The sequence below is a fragment of the Adiantum capillus-veneris genome, chromosome 15 (assembly GCF_014529385.1).
Source record: "Adiantum capillus-veneris isolate H3 chromosome 15, ASM1452938v2, whole genome shotgun sequence".
Lineage (NCBI taxonomy): Eukaryota > Viridiplantae > Streptophyta > Polypodiopsida > Polypodiales > Pteridaceae > Adiantum > Adiantum capillus-veneris.
The window spans coordinates 38,783,009-38,802,243 of NC_140945.1; the positions used below are offsets into that span (position 1 = coordinate 38,783,009).

Below are 19,235 nucleotides of genomic sequence, written 5' to 3' on the forward strand. Positions count from 1 at the left end.
CATAGAATCTAGGACCGTGATTCTTGGCGACGTATTTAGCAATCGCATCTAGATCCGCACCGAACCTCACTGATGTCGATTAAACTCGTCCATAGATTCTGAGACCAAATTGCTGCAGTCATTTGGTCAATCATTCCACTCAAGCACTGTCGTGTGCAAGTAATCGTTTTCGGGGATCCCATGTCGAAGTACTTCTCTCATAAAGTCATTCAGCAAAATACTGTCAGCACATCAATATCTCACTCAAAGCAGCCCACATACTAGTTATAACAACTTGAAGAATTTCAACAGTCAGCACAAGAGAGGCTTAGTTCCTCTTCGGGAAGTTTTAGTTCCAAAGGTTGGCAGTCCTTAGAATATTACTTTCTTTATTAATAAAATCGTGGTTTTGCAAGCTGATATATGGAACTCCCAGTAGGTGAGTATGCCACGTTTTTCAGAGAGTTTTAAAACTACTGTATTACAGAGTGGCCTAGAGTCCTCTCTTTTATAGGCCCTAAGGGCTTATGCTCTCTTACAAACAACTGGTGCTCAAAGAAAAGAATGTTTTGGTGCTTTTGCAATATCAAGGTGGGAGAAACGAGTGACATTGTCAAGTTTTTAGCTGCGATTTGTGCTTTTTGGAAGCTCTTTCCAATATTTTTGCATTGACACCCATGTTGTACTGGATGGCTGCCACATCATCACTTTTATGTCAGAATGTTTCCATGTCTTCAGGATTGCCACATCATAATTGCCATGCCATCATCACCCCATAACACTTACCTGACCCGCCCCTCTTGCCAATCCACACAGAGGCACCAGGGATTGAAACAAACATTGGAGAAAACACACAAGAATTGAATTATTTTCAGAACTCCTCTAAAAGAGAGAAAACAAACAAGTAGGAAAGTAATAACCTATACAGAAGAAGGAAACAAGGGAAAGAGAATAAAAGGGGCAGGGGGGAGTCCACCTGCAAGTTATGAGGTGCTGATGGGCGACAAAAGATTGGGAAGTGCTGCAGCGGGCAGCCACAGCAATGGGATGCAAGGCGGGGGGAGCACCGTGCCAAAAAGAATTGTGCATGTAGAACAAAGGTTCTGCCAAGCGGTGATATTGGGAGTCCACCTGCGAGTTATAAGGTGCTGATGGGCGACAAGATTTGGAAGTGCTGCAGCGGGCAGCCACAGCAATTGGATGCAAGGTGGGGGGAGCACCGTGCCAAAAAGAATTGTGCATGTAGAACAAAGGTTCTGCCAAGCGGTGATATTTTTTCTGCTTGGATGCGCCGTTTTCATGGCCTTGGAGACTTGGAGTCTGCTCTCGGACATTCTTTGGTGGAGTTTTCGGCTTCCTATTGAGTTCTGGTGGCTTGTTTCTGCTTCAGCTCTGTTACTTGCTCCCAGCTTTTGTAATTTCACCCATCTTTTTTAACTCTTATCACTCGTAGTTTTTCCTAGCTTTTGTAATTTCACCCATCTTTTGTTACTCTGTATCACTGGTAGTTTTTCCCAGTTTTTGTAATTTCACCCAATCTTTCGTAACTCTGTATCACTTGTAAGTTTGTGGATGCTGGACATTTCAGGGGTTTTTTCACTCAGATCCGTTATATTCTGTGTGCATGCGGGCAGATCTAATGCTTTCGGGCCTGTAACTCTAATTACGTAATACAAAAGGGTACTGAGCCCCACTTCTTTTGCAAAAAAAAAAAAGAAAAAGGAAAAAAACAAAGGTTCTGCCAAGTGGTAACCTCTAATCCTATAGTTGCTTGTCATCAGTATGCAACTTTCAATCACTATAGATTAAGCTGAAATATGCCAAAAGAGCTATGGAAGAGCTTTTGGTACACTGCCAAGATGAGCTAATTGAATTACAAATACTTCATTTAAAAAAAAATTAAATCAAGTAGTATAGATGGTGTTCGTTGATTTTGAATTTACATTTTAAGTCTTTAATCTTCTATTGCCTTGATTGTTTTTTGGTTTCCAGGAATTCTCTTTCATGCGGACCAGCCACGGCCGGCATTGCTTGTTGGGCTATTATACTCAATGTATTCTGCAAAGGTTGTGGGAGGATGGCTTAGTTTGTTCTTGTGTTTAAATCTCTCATTCCTATTCAGCAGTCTGATGATATCCTTGCTGCATTCAAATGACACTGATAGTAGTGCCCAAGATTTCACGGCGACACATGAGGACCACTCAAATAAATCAACCAATTATAGAACAAGGAGAGGCAAACGGTCTGAAGCTTCTGATGATAATCCCTCTGTGAGCTCTTACCAAACTGATTCGGGAACTGTAAGGGGTGTAAATGCCACGGATGGAGAATCTAGTGCTGTTGATAAGGAGGTCGAACGCCTTTTGAACTGTAAAGATCATTATGCAGTTCTTGAGTTGTCACGCTTTGCGGAAGTGGATCTTGTGATGTTGAAGAAAGAGTACAAGAAAAAGGTCAAGTTGCTTTAGATATTTTGAAGTTCATTTTTGCAAGTTGGTGAAATGAGATATCAAATATCTACGCTTCTAAATATCAAACTGTGGAAAAAACAGGCGATGTTGGTCCATCCAGATAAGAACCGCGGAAACTCTGTTGCAGAAGAAGCCTTCAAACGCCTGCAGAATGCATACGAGGCATGTGAATTAGTCAGGTTACCTTATGTATCTAGACTGGCTTGACAATGTTTATGGCTTATGGGAACTCTGCCTTTGTTATATTGTAGGTTCTGCTAGATCCTTCAAAGAAACAAGGCTACGATGATGAACTTAAAAAGGAAGAGGTCCTCTTGGCTTTAAAACGATTTCAACAAGAAGTGCTCCGGGTATGGTCATGGTTATTAAAGTTCATGTCTAAATTTGATAAACTGAGGTTGAGATGTTGAATCCTTGGCGATCTAGCGAAGTGTGATCTTGGCCTGCTTTAGTGGGCCTCTTTGGTTCTTACCTCTTAACAATCCTCTCAATTCCTCTGGCCGTGTCTTGTTTCTGCATAGAATTAATGAGACTTCGCAATGAAACCTCTCTACTGTTGATCCTCTTAATTCAGCTGGTCAGTATACTAGGGATTTACTAGCTGGAATATCTTCATGCTTCTTAAGGAATCAGGGCCACTTGATGATAATAACCAGGTAAAGGGGATGTAGTTGCAACGTGTGTGGCCCTTGATTGAAGAAGTGCACATGAAGTGGCTCTCTTTCCTTGAAGAACCCTGCACTTGATCTCGTGCACATGAAGCAGTGTACAATAATGCAATGGACCTTCCTGGTGCAGTGCCCAAATTGTTAATTACTGTTAACACTTATCTTGAATTTACAATTTTCAGGATTCTTAATGTGAAAGACAATGTTACTCGCCTTCGTCTTAACAAGCAAGGGTGTACCTGAAGAAGTTTGGACGCTTTTCCTCCTTGTGTTACAGAAGCATGGAATGTCCACTTGCAGCTTTCAATCATGTGAAAACCTTAGGACAGAAAGCATTCAACTAGAGTGATGTTGGACGAAAATTGAAAGCATGAGAAAGATTAGTTTATTTTAGGATTGATTGTCCTTGCAAATTGGCCTTCCTTCTTACTTGAATGAGGCCTTGGGTCACGTAGTTACAACGAATTGCTTTATTCTTTCTTTTGATTAGCTGAAAGTGCTAGGCCTAAATACAGGCTTCTTTCTACCAAAGAAGGAAAATGCCGCTCATAAGCTGAATTTATGCCTTCAGAACTGCTAAGAAGTCTACTGAGTCTTTGAAGACTCCTAGGAGGTCTTCAAGACTTAACCCCCATATCTAGCCTTGATTTGAGGCAATCTTGTATCTTAGATTGCCCTAGGTTTTTATTTTTTGGTGATACCATTTATGGTGTTCTCTCTGTATTATTCTGATGTAATTCTACCTTGGGGTCTGTGCCCTTGAGGTGATTTTAATAGAAAGATTTTCTCTTTTGGGAAAAAAAAAAAATACAGGCTTCTTTCTTCGAATGAATCTTGTCTCCTCAAGAGCATTACAGAGTGAACCATTGTAGGTGGGGAAGACTTTTGCCAGTTTCACGTGCCATCCTATCGTGTTTCGTTTGAAAACTCCACAAGAGTCTAGATTTAAAGCTGCTTCATGTAACAACCCTTTGAATAGAGCTTTCTAAATTGCTTAGTTTTTGTTTCAAAACCATTTGCAAAGCATTCATGAACTTTGGAAGAATCTTTGAACCCCTGTTGGATCCTAACTGATTCAGCAAGAGTTAATTAGCGAGAGTTATTGTAATGTGTGGCAGAAGCGAATGATTGTGTGCGGCTTAGAATGAGTGAACAGTAAGTGCTCAAGGTTCCTTTTAACCTAGCGGAAGGGAGAGCCTTCCGTGCTAGAGAGAGAGTGAATGTGCAATCACCAAACAAAGTGTATGAACACTGAGAGTGCAAGTGAGTGAGAGTGCTAAGGAGAGAGAGAGAGAAGATACGACACCAGATGGGTTTTCCAAACCCCCCACCCCCCTGAGGGCCCCTCTCTCTATGGCTAGAGAGGTACTTTCTTGAATTGCACAAAGACTGGTACAATGCTTTGAATGCGATGATGCTAAATGAAGGCTATGCCGACGACAATGGCGATGACGGTGTCGACGGCGATGCTATGGCTGAAAACTGAAAGGGAATAAAAGTGCTGGCTGATCCGACCTGAATCTGCAACTGCTTGGCTGATCCGATACGGGCTGGTCCCGAGACTTTAGGGCTGAAATCTGAAAGTGAAAACGCTGCTTCTGTCCTGCTGAAAACACTGCTGCTGGTTTGCTGAAAACGCTGATGCAGATCTGATGAAAACGCTGGTGCAGGTCTGCTAAAAACGCTGGGGCAGTGGGCTGGCGATAGGCTGAAAACGCTGTTGGAGAGAATCTCCAGATTGCCAACTTGCTGGTGCTTGGTCCGCTGTGGAGGAAAGCGCTAGAGTGCCTGCTACATGCGGATGCCTGTGCTCTCTTCTGGTCTCCTGCCTTGTCCATGCGCCAGGGCCATGCCTATATAGCTCTCCCAAGCTGGGTCGATCAATTTCCCCTTCAGCCACGATTTGGTTTATAATTAATAAGTGTAAAAGTCACTTATGAAGTTATAAGAGGTGGTTCACATGCTTTAAAAAATGGGTGCTCATGCGGTGGATTATGCTCATGCTGGGTACTGGGTAATCATGCTAATGATCATGGTTGTGCAATCAGAGGGTGTGCAACTTCTCAAGTGCTTGGACATGCACGGCCCGTAAACAGGCTCACAAAAGTGCCATAACACTTCCTAGGCTGTCCTAAACCCTAGAACTGAGAGTTAGCTTGTCCACATGCACATAGGGTTAGGTGTGGACGTGACATCCCCCCCTTTTCAAGCTGTGGTATTGGTACCGAGCTGTATGGCTTCCTTGTAGTCTGCCAACAACTTCGGTTAGTCTATGAAAAATGCTTCGTTGACCCACACTGCCTTGTTGGTTCCTCGATCTTTGAACTTCAGCATGTATTGTCGTGCTTGCTTCTTTGATCCATGGCGAATCCGATGCAAAAGGATCTGTGCCGGCTCCTTGACCTTTGCTTCATCAATGATCTCTGGTTCTTCTTCTTCCGAAATGTCCTTTGGTGGGTCTCCCTGAAACAACTTCAACCAAGAAACATTGAAAACGTTGTGCATTGACCATGAGTTAGGCAACCGCAATTTCATAGAAACCTCATTCATCTTTTTAATGACTAGAAAAGGACCATACATAAAAAGACAACTTTGGACACTTCTTTCCTACTTGCTTGAGACGTTGCTTCATGATCCTAAGGTAGACCCAATCCCCTTCCTTGATAGTACCATCCTGACGATACTTATTAGCCTGACGAGAATAAGACTCTTGAGCGTTGCTTAGCCGAAGCTTCACACTCTCAGCAATATCATCTAAAGATTGGCTCTCAGCATTGGCATCAGGCAATTGATTGACTGATCGAGTCAACAAGGACTCAAATGGACGGCCAAATGCTACCTCATACAGAGTTCTACCAATGGCACATGAGTCATTCAAAATTGCTTGCACTAAAGGGAGATACTGCTCCCAATGAGATTGCTGATCATGCACATATGACTTCAAAACGTTGAAAGCCAACTGATTGTAGATCTCAGTTTTGACCATCAGACTGTGGGTGAAATGCGGATGATAAATTCAATTTAGTGCCAAAATTTTCAAAAAGTGCTTTCTAAAAATTAGACGTGAACTTAACATCCCTATTTGACACAATTGACTTTGGCAAACCACAAAGGGGATACCAGTGCTTAATGAACGTACATGCTACATCTTGTGCTGTTACTGTGGCCTTACAAGGAATCAACATGCAAAATTTGCTGAAATGGTCAACAATTGTCAAACATTGAGTGTTCCTTGAATGCAAACTAGGTGGAAGGTTAGTCACAAAATCCATAGAAATGTCTTGAAATGGCCCGTTGGGAATAGGCAGCGGTAGCAAGAGGCCTTGCTGCTTACCCCGAGGAGCTTTTACTTTTTGACATAAATGGAGCACTATGTGACATACTTAAACACATCTTTCCATATTTTAGGGCAAAAAAAGAATCTTTCTACCTTTCTAAAGTGGTATTCATGCCTCTGTGCCCACCCGTGAGTGTATCATTGTTAGACTTACACCGCCGTGCTGCTTCATAGGTCTAGGGAATACTTGTACAGCTAGTATGTCTCCGGGCTGGCCACCCATAGCCTAGGTTGCTCCTGGTCCGGCCGCGCAAGTTTGGGACCGGCCGCCCACTTTTGTCCGGGCGCCCACATATATCTCCATATATTATTTTTCTGTTGGGTCGTGGGGATTTTTATCAGGACTTGCCCTACCTCCCCTTGGGCACCTATATATAGGGCAGGGGGGTACCCACTTCCACATCTCATATCTCTCATCTCACAGAGATCACACATCTGATTGTATTGGTTCTTCTGCGCTGGTAGTTAGTGGGGGGCTGAACGCCCCCTCTTCACCATCTCTTGTGTTTGTGTCTACTGTCTCTCTCTCTCTCTCCTCTCTCACGCTTCCGCACACGCGCACTCTCACATGGTATCAGTCGCCAGGACATGGTATGAGCACCTTAGGCTTTCCATGGCCTTGGACAGCGCATCTTTGCATCAGGTTCTCCTCCCAAGATCAGCATAATCAGCGTTTTCATGCAAATTCTGGCAGCGTTTTGCAAACAACCAGGCGCACGATGAGATCTGTGTTTTTCGTCGCGGAGGATCGCCCTCCAGCTGCGTTTTCGCAGATCAAGTCAGTGTTTTTGCATCAGGCTACTAGCGCTTCACTTCTGGGATCATTACATTGCCGGAAACCTCCTCTGCTCCATCTGCATTTGTCAGCCAGATCTGCGTTTTTGGGTTTTCAGCCCATTTTCAGCGGTTTTATTGGTCACTTTGTGTTGTTGACACCTTCCACAAGTTGCTGGGCACCTAGGGTACCCATCAAGCCTTTGTTTTTTAAGCAAACAGAAGGTTTTTGGTGCTAACAAGTGCAGGAAAAGTGGACTGCAAATTGACCTGCATTTTTGCAGTAGGAAGACAGCGCTCAGCTTCTGAACCCCGGATCTCGCCACCACCTACCTGGCTTTGCATTTGGTGCATTGTCGGTGAGTATCCTCTCCGTCTTCATCAGATTTCAGCCATTACCCCTTGCTATTCTCTCTGTTTTCAGCCCATCTGGGCAGTGACAGTAATTCACCACCCTTTCCTACACCATCTGCAGCACTCCGGATCCTATTGGGAGCGTATGAGCACGCTGAAATCACTGGACAGCAGCGTTTTCATCACCTCGCAGTTGTGTTTTTGGGTGGACAACAGCCACATGGTTTGAGATTTTTATAGAGGATGAAGTTACCTCCTGCCAGGACACCATCCGATGGTGGTCCATGCGGTCTCTCAGTGACTGCTGCAATACACGGTATCCTCGACATCGGCTTGATCATCTACGGGCATACGATCCTTGGGAGATCCATTCATTCCAGCCATCATTCGGCGGTTGCGCACTCCAGAGGGGGTGGTGACTTGTGGTTTGCTATGGACACACCTATGCACTCATGAGAGGAGTTCACATGAGATATGGCCATGCTCATGGCATATGGGATTCCGACTTTCCCAGAGAGGACACCACCATCTTGGGTGGACATACACTTACCACTTGACCTCGATATGTCAGATCACTTGCTTACACAGGAGCATCTACATGGACTTAGGGAGAGGATCTTGGATCTCTTCCTGTACAGGTTCATTGCTTGGATCTACAGACTGGAGTGGGACTTCAATGCTATGGACTCTCTTGGAGAGTTTACCCGCGAGATGTGGGAGATCAGGCATCCCGCGACTACATCCGGAGTCACCCGGAGCTTGGCTTGGATGGTAGTGCAGTTGCTCTTCTACACTCCTGATCATTTGGATTGCTACCTTTAGAGTTGCTTACACTCACCTCGATAACCTTACAACCGACTTATCCGCCGACTTGGGAAGTAGGCCACTCCCAGCTCATTCACATTGAGAGCCACACCGAGTTGCGGTTTGGTGGCATTGTTGGCGTGGATTCTGTTTTGGTTGACACTAGAGGATTGGAGGCAGGAGATACAGACAAGATGGCGCAGACAGATTGGTCTGGCCTTTCCTCTTCTCAAAGGTTTTTCACAGTGTAGACTGCTCAATCTGGCTTCCCTTCTTCATACAGGATGATTACGGCGCAGACAGCTTGGTCTGACCACACCTCTTCTCAGAGGCCCTCCACAGCGCAGACTGTTGAGTCTGGCTTTCCCCTCATCTTGGATTACCCTACCTACTGACAGGACACCATCCGGTGGGGGTGTTAGACTTACACAACTCTGTTGCTTCACAGGTCTAGGGCATTACTTGTACGGCTAGTATGTCTCCTGGCTGGCTACCTAGCCTAGGTTGCTCCTGGTCTGGCCGTACAAGTTTGGGGCCGACCGCCCACTCATGTCCGCCGGGCGCCCACATATTTCCATATATCATTTTTCTGTTGGGTCGTGGGGATTTTTATCAGGCCTTGCCCTACCTCCCCTTGGGCACCTATATATAGGGGCAGGGGGGTACCCACTTCCACATCTCACATCTCTCATCTCACAGAGATCACACATCTGATTGTATTGGGTCTTTTGCTCTGGTAGTCATTGGGGGGCTGATCGCCCCCTCTTCACCATCTCTTGCGTTTGTGTCTACTATCTCTCTCTCTCCCCCCTCTCACGCTTCCGCACACGCGCACTCTCACAATCATGTGCATCGTGCAATATGGCTTGCCTAAGTGGAGCCAACACACATAGACGGTGGGGAAAATACTAGAGACTCACGAATGAAATAGTTGCTAGGCCCTTGGGAAGCCAGAGCCTGCAACCATTGCTTACCAAACTCGGAATCTGCATACTTGTTATTCATGCTGTCAAAAGAGACTCCCTGAATAGAGACGGCTAAACTTGTCTCTAGAGCCAAAATTTGTCCTTTGCGACTTAACGCATCTGCCAACAGGGCTAGCTTTACTTGGAATATACTCAATCAAACCTCCAAATTGCTCAAAGAATTGTGACCACCGTGCTTGGCGGTCACTCCAATGTGCACTAGGCATAGACTGAAGCCATATGAGGGCTTGATGATTAGTTTCACAATAAACTCTCTACCATACAAAAAATGCTTCCAATGCTTGAGAGAATGAATGACAGAGAGAAGTTCTTTATCATACATAGAATAATTTTTTTTCAACACTATTCAACTTCCTACTAAGAAATGCAACCGAACGGTCATGCTGTTGGAGCACAGCCCCTATGGCAATGTTGCTTGCATCCGTCCATACCTCAAAGGGGTTATCCCAAGAGGGCAAGGATGAGACACGGAGCCTCAATCACTGCAACTTTGAGAGCTTCAAAAGCCTCAATGGCTGCCTCGGGTAAAACAACGAGCTGTTGGCGAGTTTTTACCCCTTTCAAAACATCTGTCATGGGTGCGGCAATGCATGCAAAATTCTTTATATGCGAATTATATGCTCGACAGAAACCAAGAAAAGATTGCACATCATATGCAGTTTGGGGCAAATCCCAATTGCGAACTTGTTCTACCTTAGAGAGGGGTCCAACTTGACACCGTGTGCAGAAATGATATAGCCCAAGTAAGTAACTTCAGTAAGAAAAAATTATGATTCCTTAGCTGCAATGTACAGTCGACACTCATCTAACCAGGCTAAAACCCTTTCTACATCCTGTTCATGCTGTTCCCATGAGGCAGAAGAAATGAGAATGTCAGCTAGAAAAATAAAAACACACACGCCAATTTCACCAAAACGACCTACCATGAGACGGTTAAATATACCCATGTCACGTGTCAATCCGAAGGCATCACGACATACACCCATTGCCCCCGCTTGGTGCAGAAAGCCGTCTTATGGATGTCGCCCTTAAATACCTTACTTGATGGTACCCACTTTTGAGATCGACTTTGCTAAACACCTTCGTGCCATTGAGCCTATCGAGGATAAACTCAATGCGAGGCATTGAAAACTTGTTCTGCACGATCATCTTGTTGAGTGCCCTGTAATCTACACACAAACAAGATGACCCATTTTTCTTGCGAACAAACAAAATGGGAGCAACAAAAAGACTTACACTAGGGCGTATGAAACCCCTGGCCACTAACTCGGTGAGTTGCCGCTCTTAACTCTGCTTCTTGAGACTTGTTCAGTTGGTAGGGAGCCTTACTGATGGGCTGTGCCCACTCCATAAATTGGATGCGATGATCCTCCGGACGCTTGGGAGGGAGATGGGGTGGAAGATCATCCTGCAAGAAAAGATGCTCATACTTGTTAAACAAACCTGAGTATCTTTTTGGGGTCTTGAGGTCCTGTGTCACTTGAGTGGCATAGATGAATGCCGCTTGAGCTCCTCGTCGTAACTCACGCTTAGTCTGCACATGAGAAATGATTTCTTTTAGTGCTAGGCTTCATTATGGCTGAGTTCGCCCTTGATCTCTGGAGTCATGACAGAAACTCAGTACGTTGAACTTTGTGTTGATGTATGCTCGCGCGCACGCGTGTGTGTGTGGTGTTGTGTTTGGGAGCATATGTTAGTACCTAGTTCTACATCCACTATTGGGCACTGATGACGTTAGTGGGGATGTCGTGGTATTTAGTCAATACTATGCATGATGGAGCTGATGGTTATATTGTCTTGTGGGTGACTACCATGGGTCTATACCTTGCACTTTCCTTTATGGGTGAATATGGGCTTATCCTGGATTCATCTAGGTATATGGTTACCATTGCAAATTGTACATAATCCTTCCTTCTTTGAAGTCGAAGATCCATTTGACAAAGAGCCTTGCTGAGTATTGGAATGCCGATCTTGAGAAAAATCGTGTCCTTTACCACGATCAAGTGGAGGAACATGTGAAGAAGATCTGCTTTGAGATTGTTGATCTTGAGAATAGAACCTTGAAGTTGAATAAGGTTGCGTTGCTTGCTGTCTGAATTGAGACTGATGTTGCTGACTTTGGCTATAGCTGTCTCTGCGATTGCGCTGTGAAAAGCGAGCGCTGTTTGAAGATCTGTCACCGGGGAGAAAATTCCGTGTAGGGCGCCGATTATCGCCAAGACGCTCCACATAGGCAATTGCAGCATCCAAGGTGGTAGGGTTGTATTTGTGCACATCATCCTTCAAGTTGGGTTCAAGTCCGTCGATAAAGCTGTGAAGTTTATGAGAGGGACTAAGAGTCTCTATGTGACAAATTGCTGATGTGTCGACCTACTAAAGAACGGAGCTACCGGCTGAGGGGCCTAAACCCTAAGAAGAACAAGCAACAGAGGAAGTGTCACAGAGTGATGACGTGGTTGCCCGAGTGCAGAAAAAACCCTAACCCTAATTTTTGCCAGAAACCCTAATTGCTGAAACCCTACTTCTGGAAACCCTAACCCTAAAACCTGCAAACCCTAATTTCTGCCAGAAACCCTAATTGCTGCAAACCCTAATTCTGAAAACCCTAACCCTAAAACCTGCAAACCCTAATTTCTGCCAGAAACCCTAACCCTAACCCTAAGGCAGCATACAAATTCCAAAAATTGCGTTGACATGATGACGTGGCAGACTGTACGGATTTCCGTAAATTACGCTGGCAGCTTTTGGCATTGTTTTTTGGACCACAAGCTTTTGAGTTTGAAAATTTTTCATGTAAACTGCTTTTTGGACCAGAAGCTTTTGAGTTTTAAAGGCTTTTTACTACAACTGCTTTTCAGGCCAAGGGCCTTTAAATATGAGGCTAGGGCTCATTCTCTGGCATGCTTGAGTACGAAGGTGCAGAGTCTGGAGTACCGGCTTGTACTTTGATGATGCAATATAAAGAAATACCTAAAGGGGCGCCAAGGTTTGGGGCCAATACTCTCTGGGGTGGAATTCCGCCACTCCGTGTCGCGTGTCGTCTCTCTCTCTCTCTCTCAGTTCAGTTGTTATTGAAGTGCGAAGAGTTTGTTCAATGTGTTCTTTTCTATTGGCACGTGGTGCCCGCTTTGTGACAGTGGTATCAGAGCATCAGGCGTGTGCTTTTTTGAAAGCATACCGGTCCTACAAAAGAGCAGACAGAGCTTTATTCGAGGATATCTTCGCCCTCCAACCCGGACTTATTAAAGAGCAGACAGAGCTTTATTCGAGGATATCTGCGCACTCCCACCCGGACATATCAGCCATTCCCACCCTTACTTCATCGCGCATCAGGCGCGCTCCCGTCTTCACCGTAGTGTCTTACAGGGCATAAGCCAATTAAGATCACTTGCAAGAGAAGGATCCAGATTTGTTTCAAGTCACTGTTTTTTCAGAAGCAGTGCCATGCAGATGGTGATTTTTATAGCTACCAAGCAGCATACTCCAAATACTTGGCAAGCTTTCAAGAAATTTTTTGCCCGAAGTTATATGGTTTCTGACATCTTCCTTCGGAGTGCAACTTTTGGCAGAGTGGGGTATCTTGAAATGCTTGCCATGGAAACCCTAGCAGATTATAACTTGAAGTTTCTCGACATCTCCCAGTAGATGTCTCTTCACGAGCAGATGAACTTGGAGACCGAGTGCGATTGCTATCTTGGGACTACTATCGCCGCCAAAGAAACACTGTTTGTCCAAGAGCTGATGGACCATGCTGTGCTCGGCTATGACCTTATGGAATGAACCTAACCCTAATTTTTGGTGCAGGTTTCAGGATGGAAAGTCAGTCGACTTTTCGAGCTCGATTGATGTCGAGATTGCTTTTTAAGTTTGAGTTTTGTTTGAGCTTGTTTGGTGATCCTGTTTGGAATTTGTTTGAAATGGATGGCATCTGTTTTGAAACTGTTTTGGTGCCGATTTGAATTGTTTGACTCTGGTTTGATACTGGTTTCAATGATTGGTGATTTTACTCCTGGGTGGAGAAGTGAGAAATACTGTTTTGGTATTGTTTGAACCTCGGAACGACGCAGGCCGATGCCTGGGGAGCGTTTCGTTGTATGTTTGAAAACCTCCGAACGACGCAGACCGATGCCTGGGGAGCGTTTGGTTGTATGCTTGTAAAGTAATTGTCGGTGTGACTCCCGGCCCGGACCTGGATGGTTATGCGGGAGGAGTATTAAGAAGTCTGAGCAGTGGTTACTCTCAGCACCTCCAAACGACGCAGGCTGCGGTCTGGGGGGCGTTTGGTTGTAAAAGGCCTCTATATCTCCCGGCCTGGACCTTTTTAGGTTATGCGGGAGGAGTGATGAGGGAGTCGTTGAATATCTCCCGGCCCGGACCTTGTTAGGTTATGCGGGAGGAGTGTTCATCGGCGGCTTTATGTTTCTATGTCTTGTAACATGCATATGTGAGCATTTGTGTTGCATTGTGATGTGCCAACCACTGAATATTCCTAATTGGATGAGATTGCTTGGGTATGTAATTTTTGTGCATCAAGACACCCGAGGAAGATCAGTACGGTCTGGGTGTGATGGCTAATTTTACTACGCTGGAATATCAAGAGTTTCGATCTGGACGAAAGGAGAAGCTAACTCCTTGATCAAAACAGCCGATAGGAGCAGCTAACTCCTTGATCAAAAGAGCAGAAAGGAGAAGCTAACTCCTTAATAAAAAGAGCAAATTGATTGTCCCTCGGAATGACCCTCGGAAATTTTTGAACTAACTTGAGTTGTTTTGCAGATATGCTCTAATCCCGGACGATTACTCTCTTTCAAGAAGGGGAGATGTGACAAATTGCTGACGTGTCGACCTACTAAAGAACGGAGCTACCGGCTGAGGGGCCTAAACCCTAAGAAGAACAAGCAACAGAGGAAGTGTCACAGAGTGATGACGTGGTTGCCCGAGTGCAAAAAAAACCCTAACCCTAATTTCTGCCAGAAACCCTAATTCTGGAAACCCTAACCCTAAAACCTGCAAACCCTAATTTCTGCCAGAAACCCTAATTGCTGCAAACCCTAATTCTGAAAACCCTAACCCTAAAACCTGCAAACCCTAATTTCTGCTAGAAACCCTAACCCTAACCCTAAGGCAGCAGACAAATTCCGAAAATTGCGCTGACATGATGACGTGGCAGGGTGTACGGATTTCCGTAAATTACGCTGGCAGCTTTTGGCATTGCTTTTTGGACCATAAGCTTTTGAGTTTGAAAGTTTTTCATGTAAACTGCTTTTTGGACCAGAAGCTTTTGAGTTTTAAAGGCTTTTTACTATAACTGCTTTTCAGGCCAAGGGCCTTTAAATATGAGGCTAGGGCTCATTCTCTGGCATGCTTCAGTACGAAGGTGCAGAGTCTGGAGTACCGGCTTGTACTTTGATGATGCAATATAAAGAAATACCGAAAGGGGCGCCAAGGTTTGGGGCCAATACTCTCTGGGGTGGAATTCCGCCACTCCGTGTCGCGTGTCGTCTCTCTCTCTCTCTCTCTCTCTCTCAGTTCAATTGTTATTGAAGTGTGAAGAGTTTGTTCAGTCTGTTCTTTTCTATTGGCACGTGGTGCCTGCTTTGTGACACTCTATCTCCAGAGTTAGCCTTTGGAACTCTGTGATGTACGCGGCCAAGGAACCTGTCTGGCTCAGGCGGCGAAGAGAGGACCCGGCATGAAAATCCGCATTGGCAGGTTCGAACGCCTTGCAATAGCACGCCGGAATTTATCCCAAGAAGGTGTGTGTTTACCATCAGCAACCCGTCGTTGCCACCAAACAAATGCTGTGTCCTTGAGCAGAGAACTAGCAAGTACAACTTTGTTACTCTCGATCAAATCTGTGTTTGATAAGTAAACCTCCATTTTGAACTGCCATTGGTCCAGCACGCGCTTGTCGCGGCGACCATTATACGGTTCCGGCAGTTTAACATCAAGCTTCTTCTTCTGTGTAACATTAAAAATTTTATAAAGTAATTGAAGTTCGCGATTGTCTACCTCTTCAGTTGGATCTGGTTCGTTTGGTTCGTCCACTGAAGCTTCAGAAGAAGGTGTTGAAGATGCTGCATTAGTAGTTCGAGAAACAATAGGTCGACTTCGAGAAGTGTTTTCCGTGTGCATCTCATCCAAGCGAGTGTGAAATGATGCGAGGCTTATGGAAAATGTGGCCATCTGCTGCTTGATAAGAGTAAGGGCATCGTCAGATTGACTACCTCCATCCTGGGAATTTGGCATGGTTACGTCTCAAAAGGAACATGAACAGGTGCAAGTTCTAGGTCGGGAACAGGTTCTGGGACTGGTGCTCCGTAAGCGGAAAATGCCTCTAGAATAAGTTCGCGCTCTGGAGTCGGGAAATCGGGACTAATTATCACTTCCGGCTTTGAGTAGAGAAATTCACCCACAGAATTTCAGCGAGGAATTTCGTGTACTGGTTCGCATCGAGAAGGCGCGCATAGAGCAGAACAAGGGAGAGGCAGCGTATGAAACCGGCCCGTGGGGCGGTAGGCGTTGGCTTTCACCCGAAATTCTTTACTTTAGACACACACACAGAGCACTTTACAAAGGGAACCTGCGACGGGAATTAACACTTGAATACACACACGGCTCGGAAGCTAGAATGCCCCTAGTAGACGTCGACAACCTGTAGGCCCCAAAATTTGCGCCCCTTTCGGTATTTCTTTATTCTTTGAGAGGGTAAATTACAAAGTAAGGTCCTGGGAATCCTTTACCTGTATCAAACTAGATGCTACCTGATTTGGCCAAATTTCGGCAGCATAACTGTCCAAAAACTTGCGCGAAACCAATTTCCCTGCTGGAACTCACTTCCACTGGCATAAACCCTCTGATTCCTTCCCACGAACAGTAAATTCAGCACGCTGTATTTACTGGTTTTTGCCCTGTTTTCAGCCCCAAACAGTCCCCTAACTGTCCTTTGCCAGTGGGGCACTATTCCCAATGGTTCTAGCGACTGTATGGCTGAAAAACAGTCAATTTACAGCGCATACACAGCGCTGAAAACGCACCTGTACTGGTGAGGTTATGACCCTTACCGGTGCCTGCTTTGGAGCAGCCAAGAGGGTGTTGTTGTCTGCTTGGTGGCGCTCTAGCTGCCAGGCCGTGGTTTGTCTTGAAGTGTCGAATTCCAGTCACAGGCTTATTCGTGAAGTTCCTCTGTGTGTCTACAGTAAAGTAAAGAATTTCGGGTGACAGCCAAACGCCTACCGCCCCACCACGGCCCGGTTTTAGCGTAAGTTTTTTTTAAACTTTTTTAATGTAGGCTCATGGGAGTTTTTTTTTAAAAAAAAGTATAAGTGTATTCACATTGGCTTAAAAAATTTGGGTGTTTTCACATGTGTTTAAAAAAATTAGTTCTGGGCGGCCAACTCAAATCAAGTGCATGGCCGGGTGTTTTTAATAAAAACCCTTGCGTTGAATTGGACAAGCTGCCAACGTAAAAAAAACTGCCCAGCATAAGAAATTCAGCAGCGTAGAAATCTGCCCAGCGTTTCCAGAATTCGTTTCAGCGTGTCAGCATGGAAGCGTTTCAGCATTTCAGCGTTTCAGCATGAGGGTGTGCCAAGGGGTGCCTGGGGAAGGGGTGCGTGAAGAGCATGCAGCGTTTCAGCCCAGCCAGCACGCCAGCGATTCAGCCCTTCATTCAGCCAGCGCAGCAGCGCATGATTTGGGGAAAGGGTGCACAAACTTCAAACGGGCACAACCCTTGGAAAAGGTGCAAGCACGGAGAAAAAGGGGCATGTTGTTTGTCGTGTGCCCGTTCGCGGGAAGGAGTGCGAGGGCCGGTTAGAAGGAGTACAACCCGAGCAAAGGTACACGAGGCTCTCTGGGTACGCTACGCACACACATCTGTGTTCTGTCTTTATTTATAGAATTGGAACAGAAAAATTCATGTTACCTCATGCTTGTATGCACATGCGTACCATCTTTCTTCTGCTTCCATGCAACTCCAAGAGGGGGGGGGGGGGGAAGAGGGTAGCGGTGAGGGTGAGAGGCTCACAACCTTCGGGTCCCGGAAAAAATTTGCTCTGACACCACTGTGAGGATTCTAGGTACTAATCCTTTATTAAGTACTTAAACTCATGATTAAGACTTAAGAAACTTGAACTGTACTCGAGACAAGACTTAGAAGACTCTGTGCTTGATTGATTGAATGTGTGATACAAGGGCTCCTTATATAGGAGACGAAGAGACAAAAATGAAAAGACACGTCTCATGGTGAAGAGACGCGACTTTAGACGTAAAGACACATCCTTTCGGCGAAGAGCTGCAACCATTGGGCGAAGAGTTGCACCCGTAGAGCAAAGGGGTGTGACCAGTCATCGAAGGAGTGTGGCATTTGGCGAAGAGACATGTCCTTTGGCGAAGGGGTGTGACCATCCAAGCGCAGGGGTCCTCCTTGGCATGGCACTTCGCGTATCTCCAACTAGGAGTAGATGTATTGCTGTTAACATAGTCACAATCGTGACAACCATTAGTTGGGTTGTGAGGATTCTGAGAGGTACTTTAAGACGACTTGGCCTCCTTAGGCTTGCCTTTGTTGTGCTTCATTTCTTGGGCGAGAGCAATCGCCACTGCCATGTTGTAAACCGTAGGGCTAAGGACTTGCATATCAAACTTGATGTACTCGTCTAACCGAAAAAGGAAAGCCTCCTTTCGTTCGGCACCCGATTTGCGCAATTGGATGCCAATTTGCAAAATACGGTTAGAAAAGGACAGGACAGGAGATCCATTTTGCTTGAGACCACACCATTCTTCCTTTAACCGATCTAGGTACTGTGGTGGCATGAAGCGAGCCTTGAGCTTGTCTCGGAAGTCGACCCAACTGAAAGAGAGGGGTACACCGTCCTCGGCATGCTCAAGGTGCTCAACCATCTGCGACTCTTGCCAAGCTTGATACCAATTAATGGCATCACCTACTAGGTGCATGGCAGTAATCAAAATTTACTATTACTTGTTTTCTTGATCGTCGCAAAGTAAGCATTAAATTGATGCAACCAAGAATGAATCACAGAAGCATCCATCTTACCATCATACTTACTGAATGTCAACTTCTTAGCGACTAGGTTGTTGGAATCCGCGTTTCTACTTGTGCTACCTGATGACTCACCCACCTCCTTGAGGGGCTCGAACTTCGAGGAGAGTACCTGTAGGACCAACTCCTTCATGGGTTGATCTCTTTGCGTCTCTTGCTCTTATCTCCATAGCCGCGCGCTTCTCTTCGGCCACTATGCGTTGAGCTTCACGTGCTTGCTCACGCTCGTGCTCTATAGCTGCCCTTCTTTCTTCGCGATCATGATCGATGGCGGCACGTTGAGTCTCTTGCTGTAGCATCATCGTCTTGACCAAAGCCTCCATAGGATTTGGTACAATCCGTGGCGTAGATGGGGATGGGAAAGGATCGGGGAACAGTCCTCCTCCTCATACGAATCAAATTGTGGAGTGGGGTGTAGAAACTTCTTCTTTTCCAAGTCCACTCTCATCACCTTCACGCAAAGTATCCATGCCGCTTCGGGTGATGACCATGCACTGAGTTCTTGGGTACTTGGGGTTCTTGAGGTTCTTAACTTGCAATCTACGTCTAAGAAGGCTTTTCTCTTACTCAAGTTCTTGAGTCTCTGCCCTTCTTTGCTTTCTTTCTTTTTCTCCTTTGTTTTACCCCTTGGTAGAACAATGCGTAGAAATAGCGTTTTTGGTTGTAGCAGGTGCATTTCTCCGGAGTGGCCCAGACTTTAAGACGCTTCCTCTCGATTGGCTAATGCCCAATTTCCTCCAATCTGCATTGAGCCCTTTGTGTTGCGTTTCGATACATTGTGAACTTGGAGACCTCGGG

General features: G+C 45.5%; 1 protein-coding gene across 2 annotated transcripts in view; it reads left to right on the plus strand.

Moving 5' to 3' along the window:
• The window catches only part of LOC147440549 (uncharacterized), a 58,335-nt gene that overhangs the window by 27,207 nt on the left and 11,893 nt on the right, over window positions 1-19,235 (plus strand). For both annotated transcript variants that reach the window (XM_086530266.1, XM_086530265.1), the window contains exons 3-5: window positions 1,972-2,432; window positions 2,532-2,612; window positions 2,702-2,800. In XM_086530266.1, the coding sequence (XP_086386392.1) occupies window positions 1,972-2,432; window positions 2,532-2,612; window positions 2,702-2,800 (641 nt within the window). The remainder of the gene's footprint in view (window positions 1-1,971; window positions 2,433-2,531; window positions 2,613-2,701; window positions 2,801-19,235) is intronic.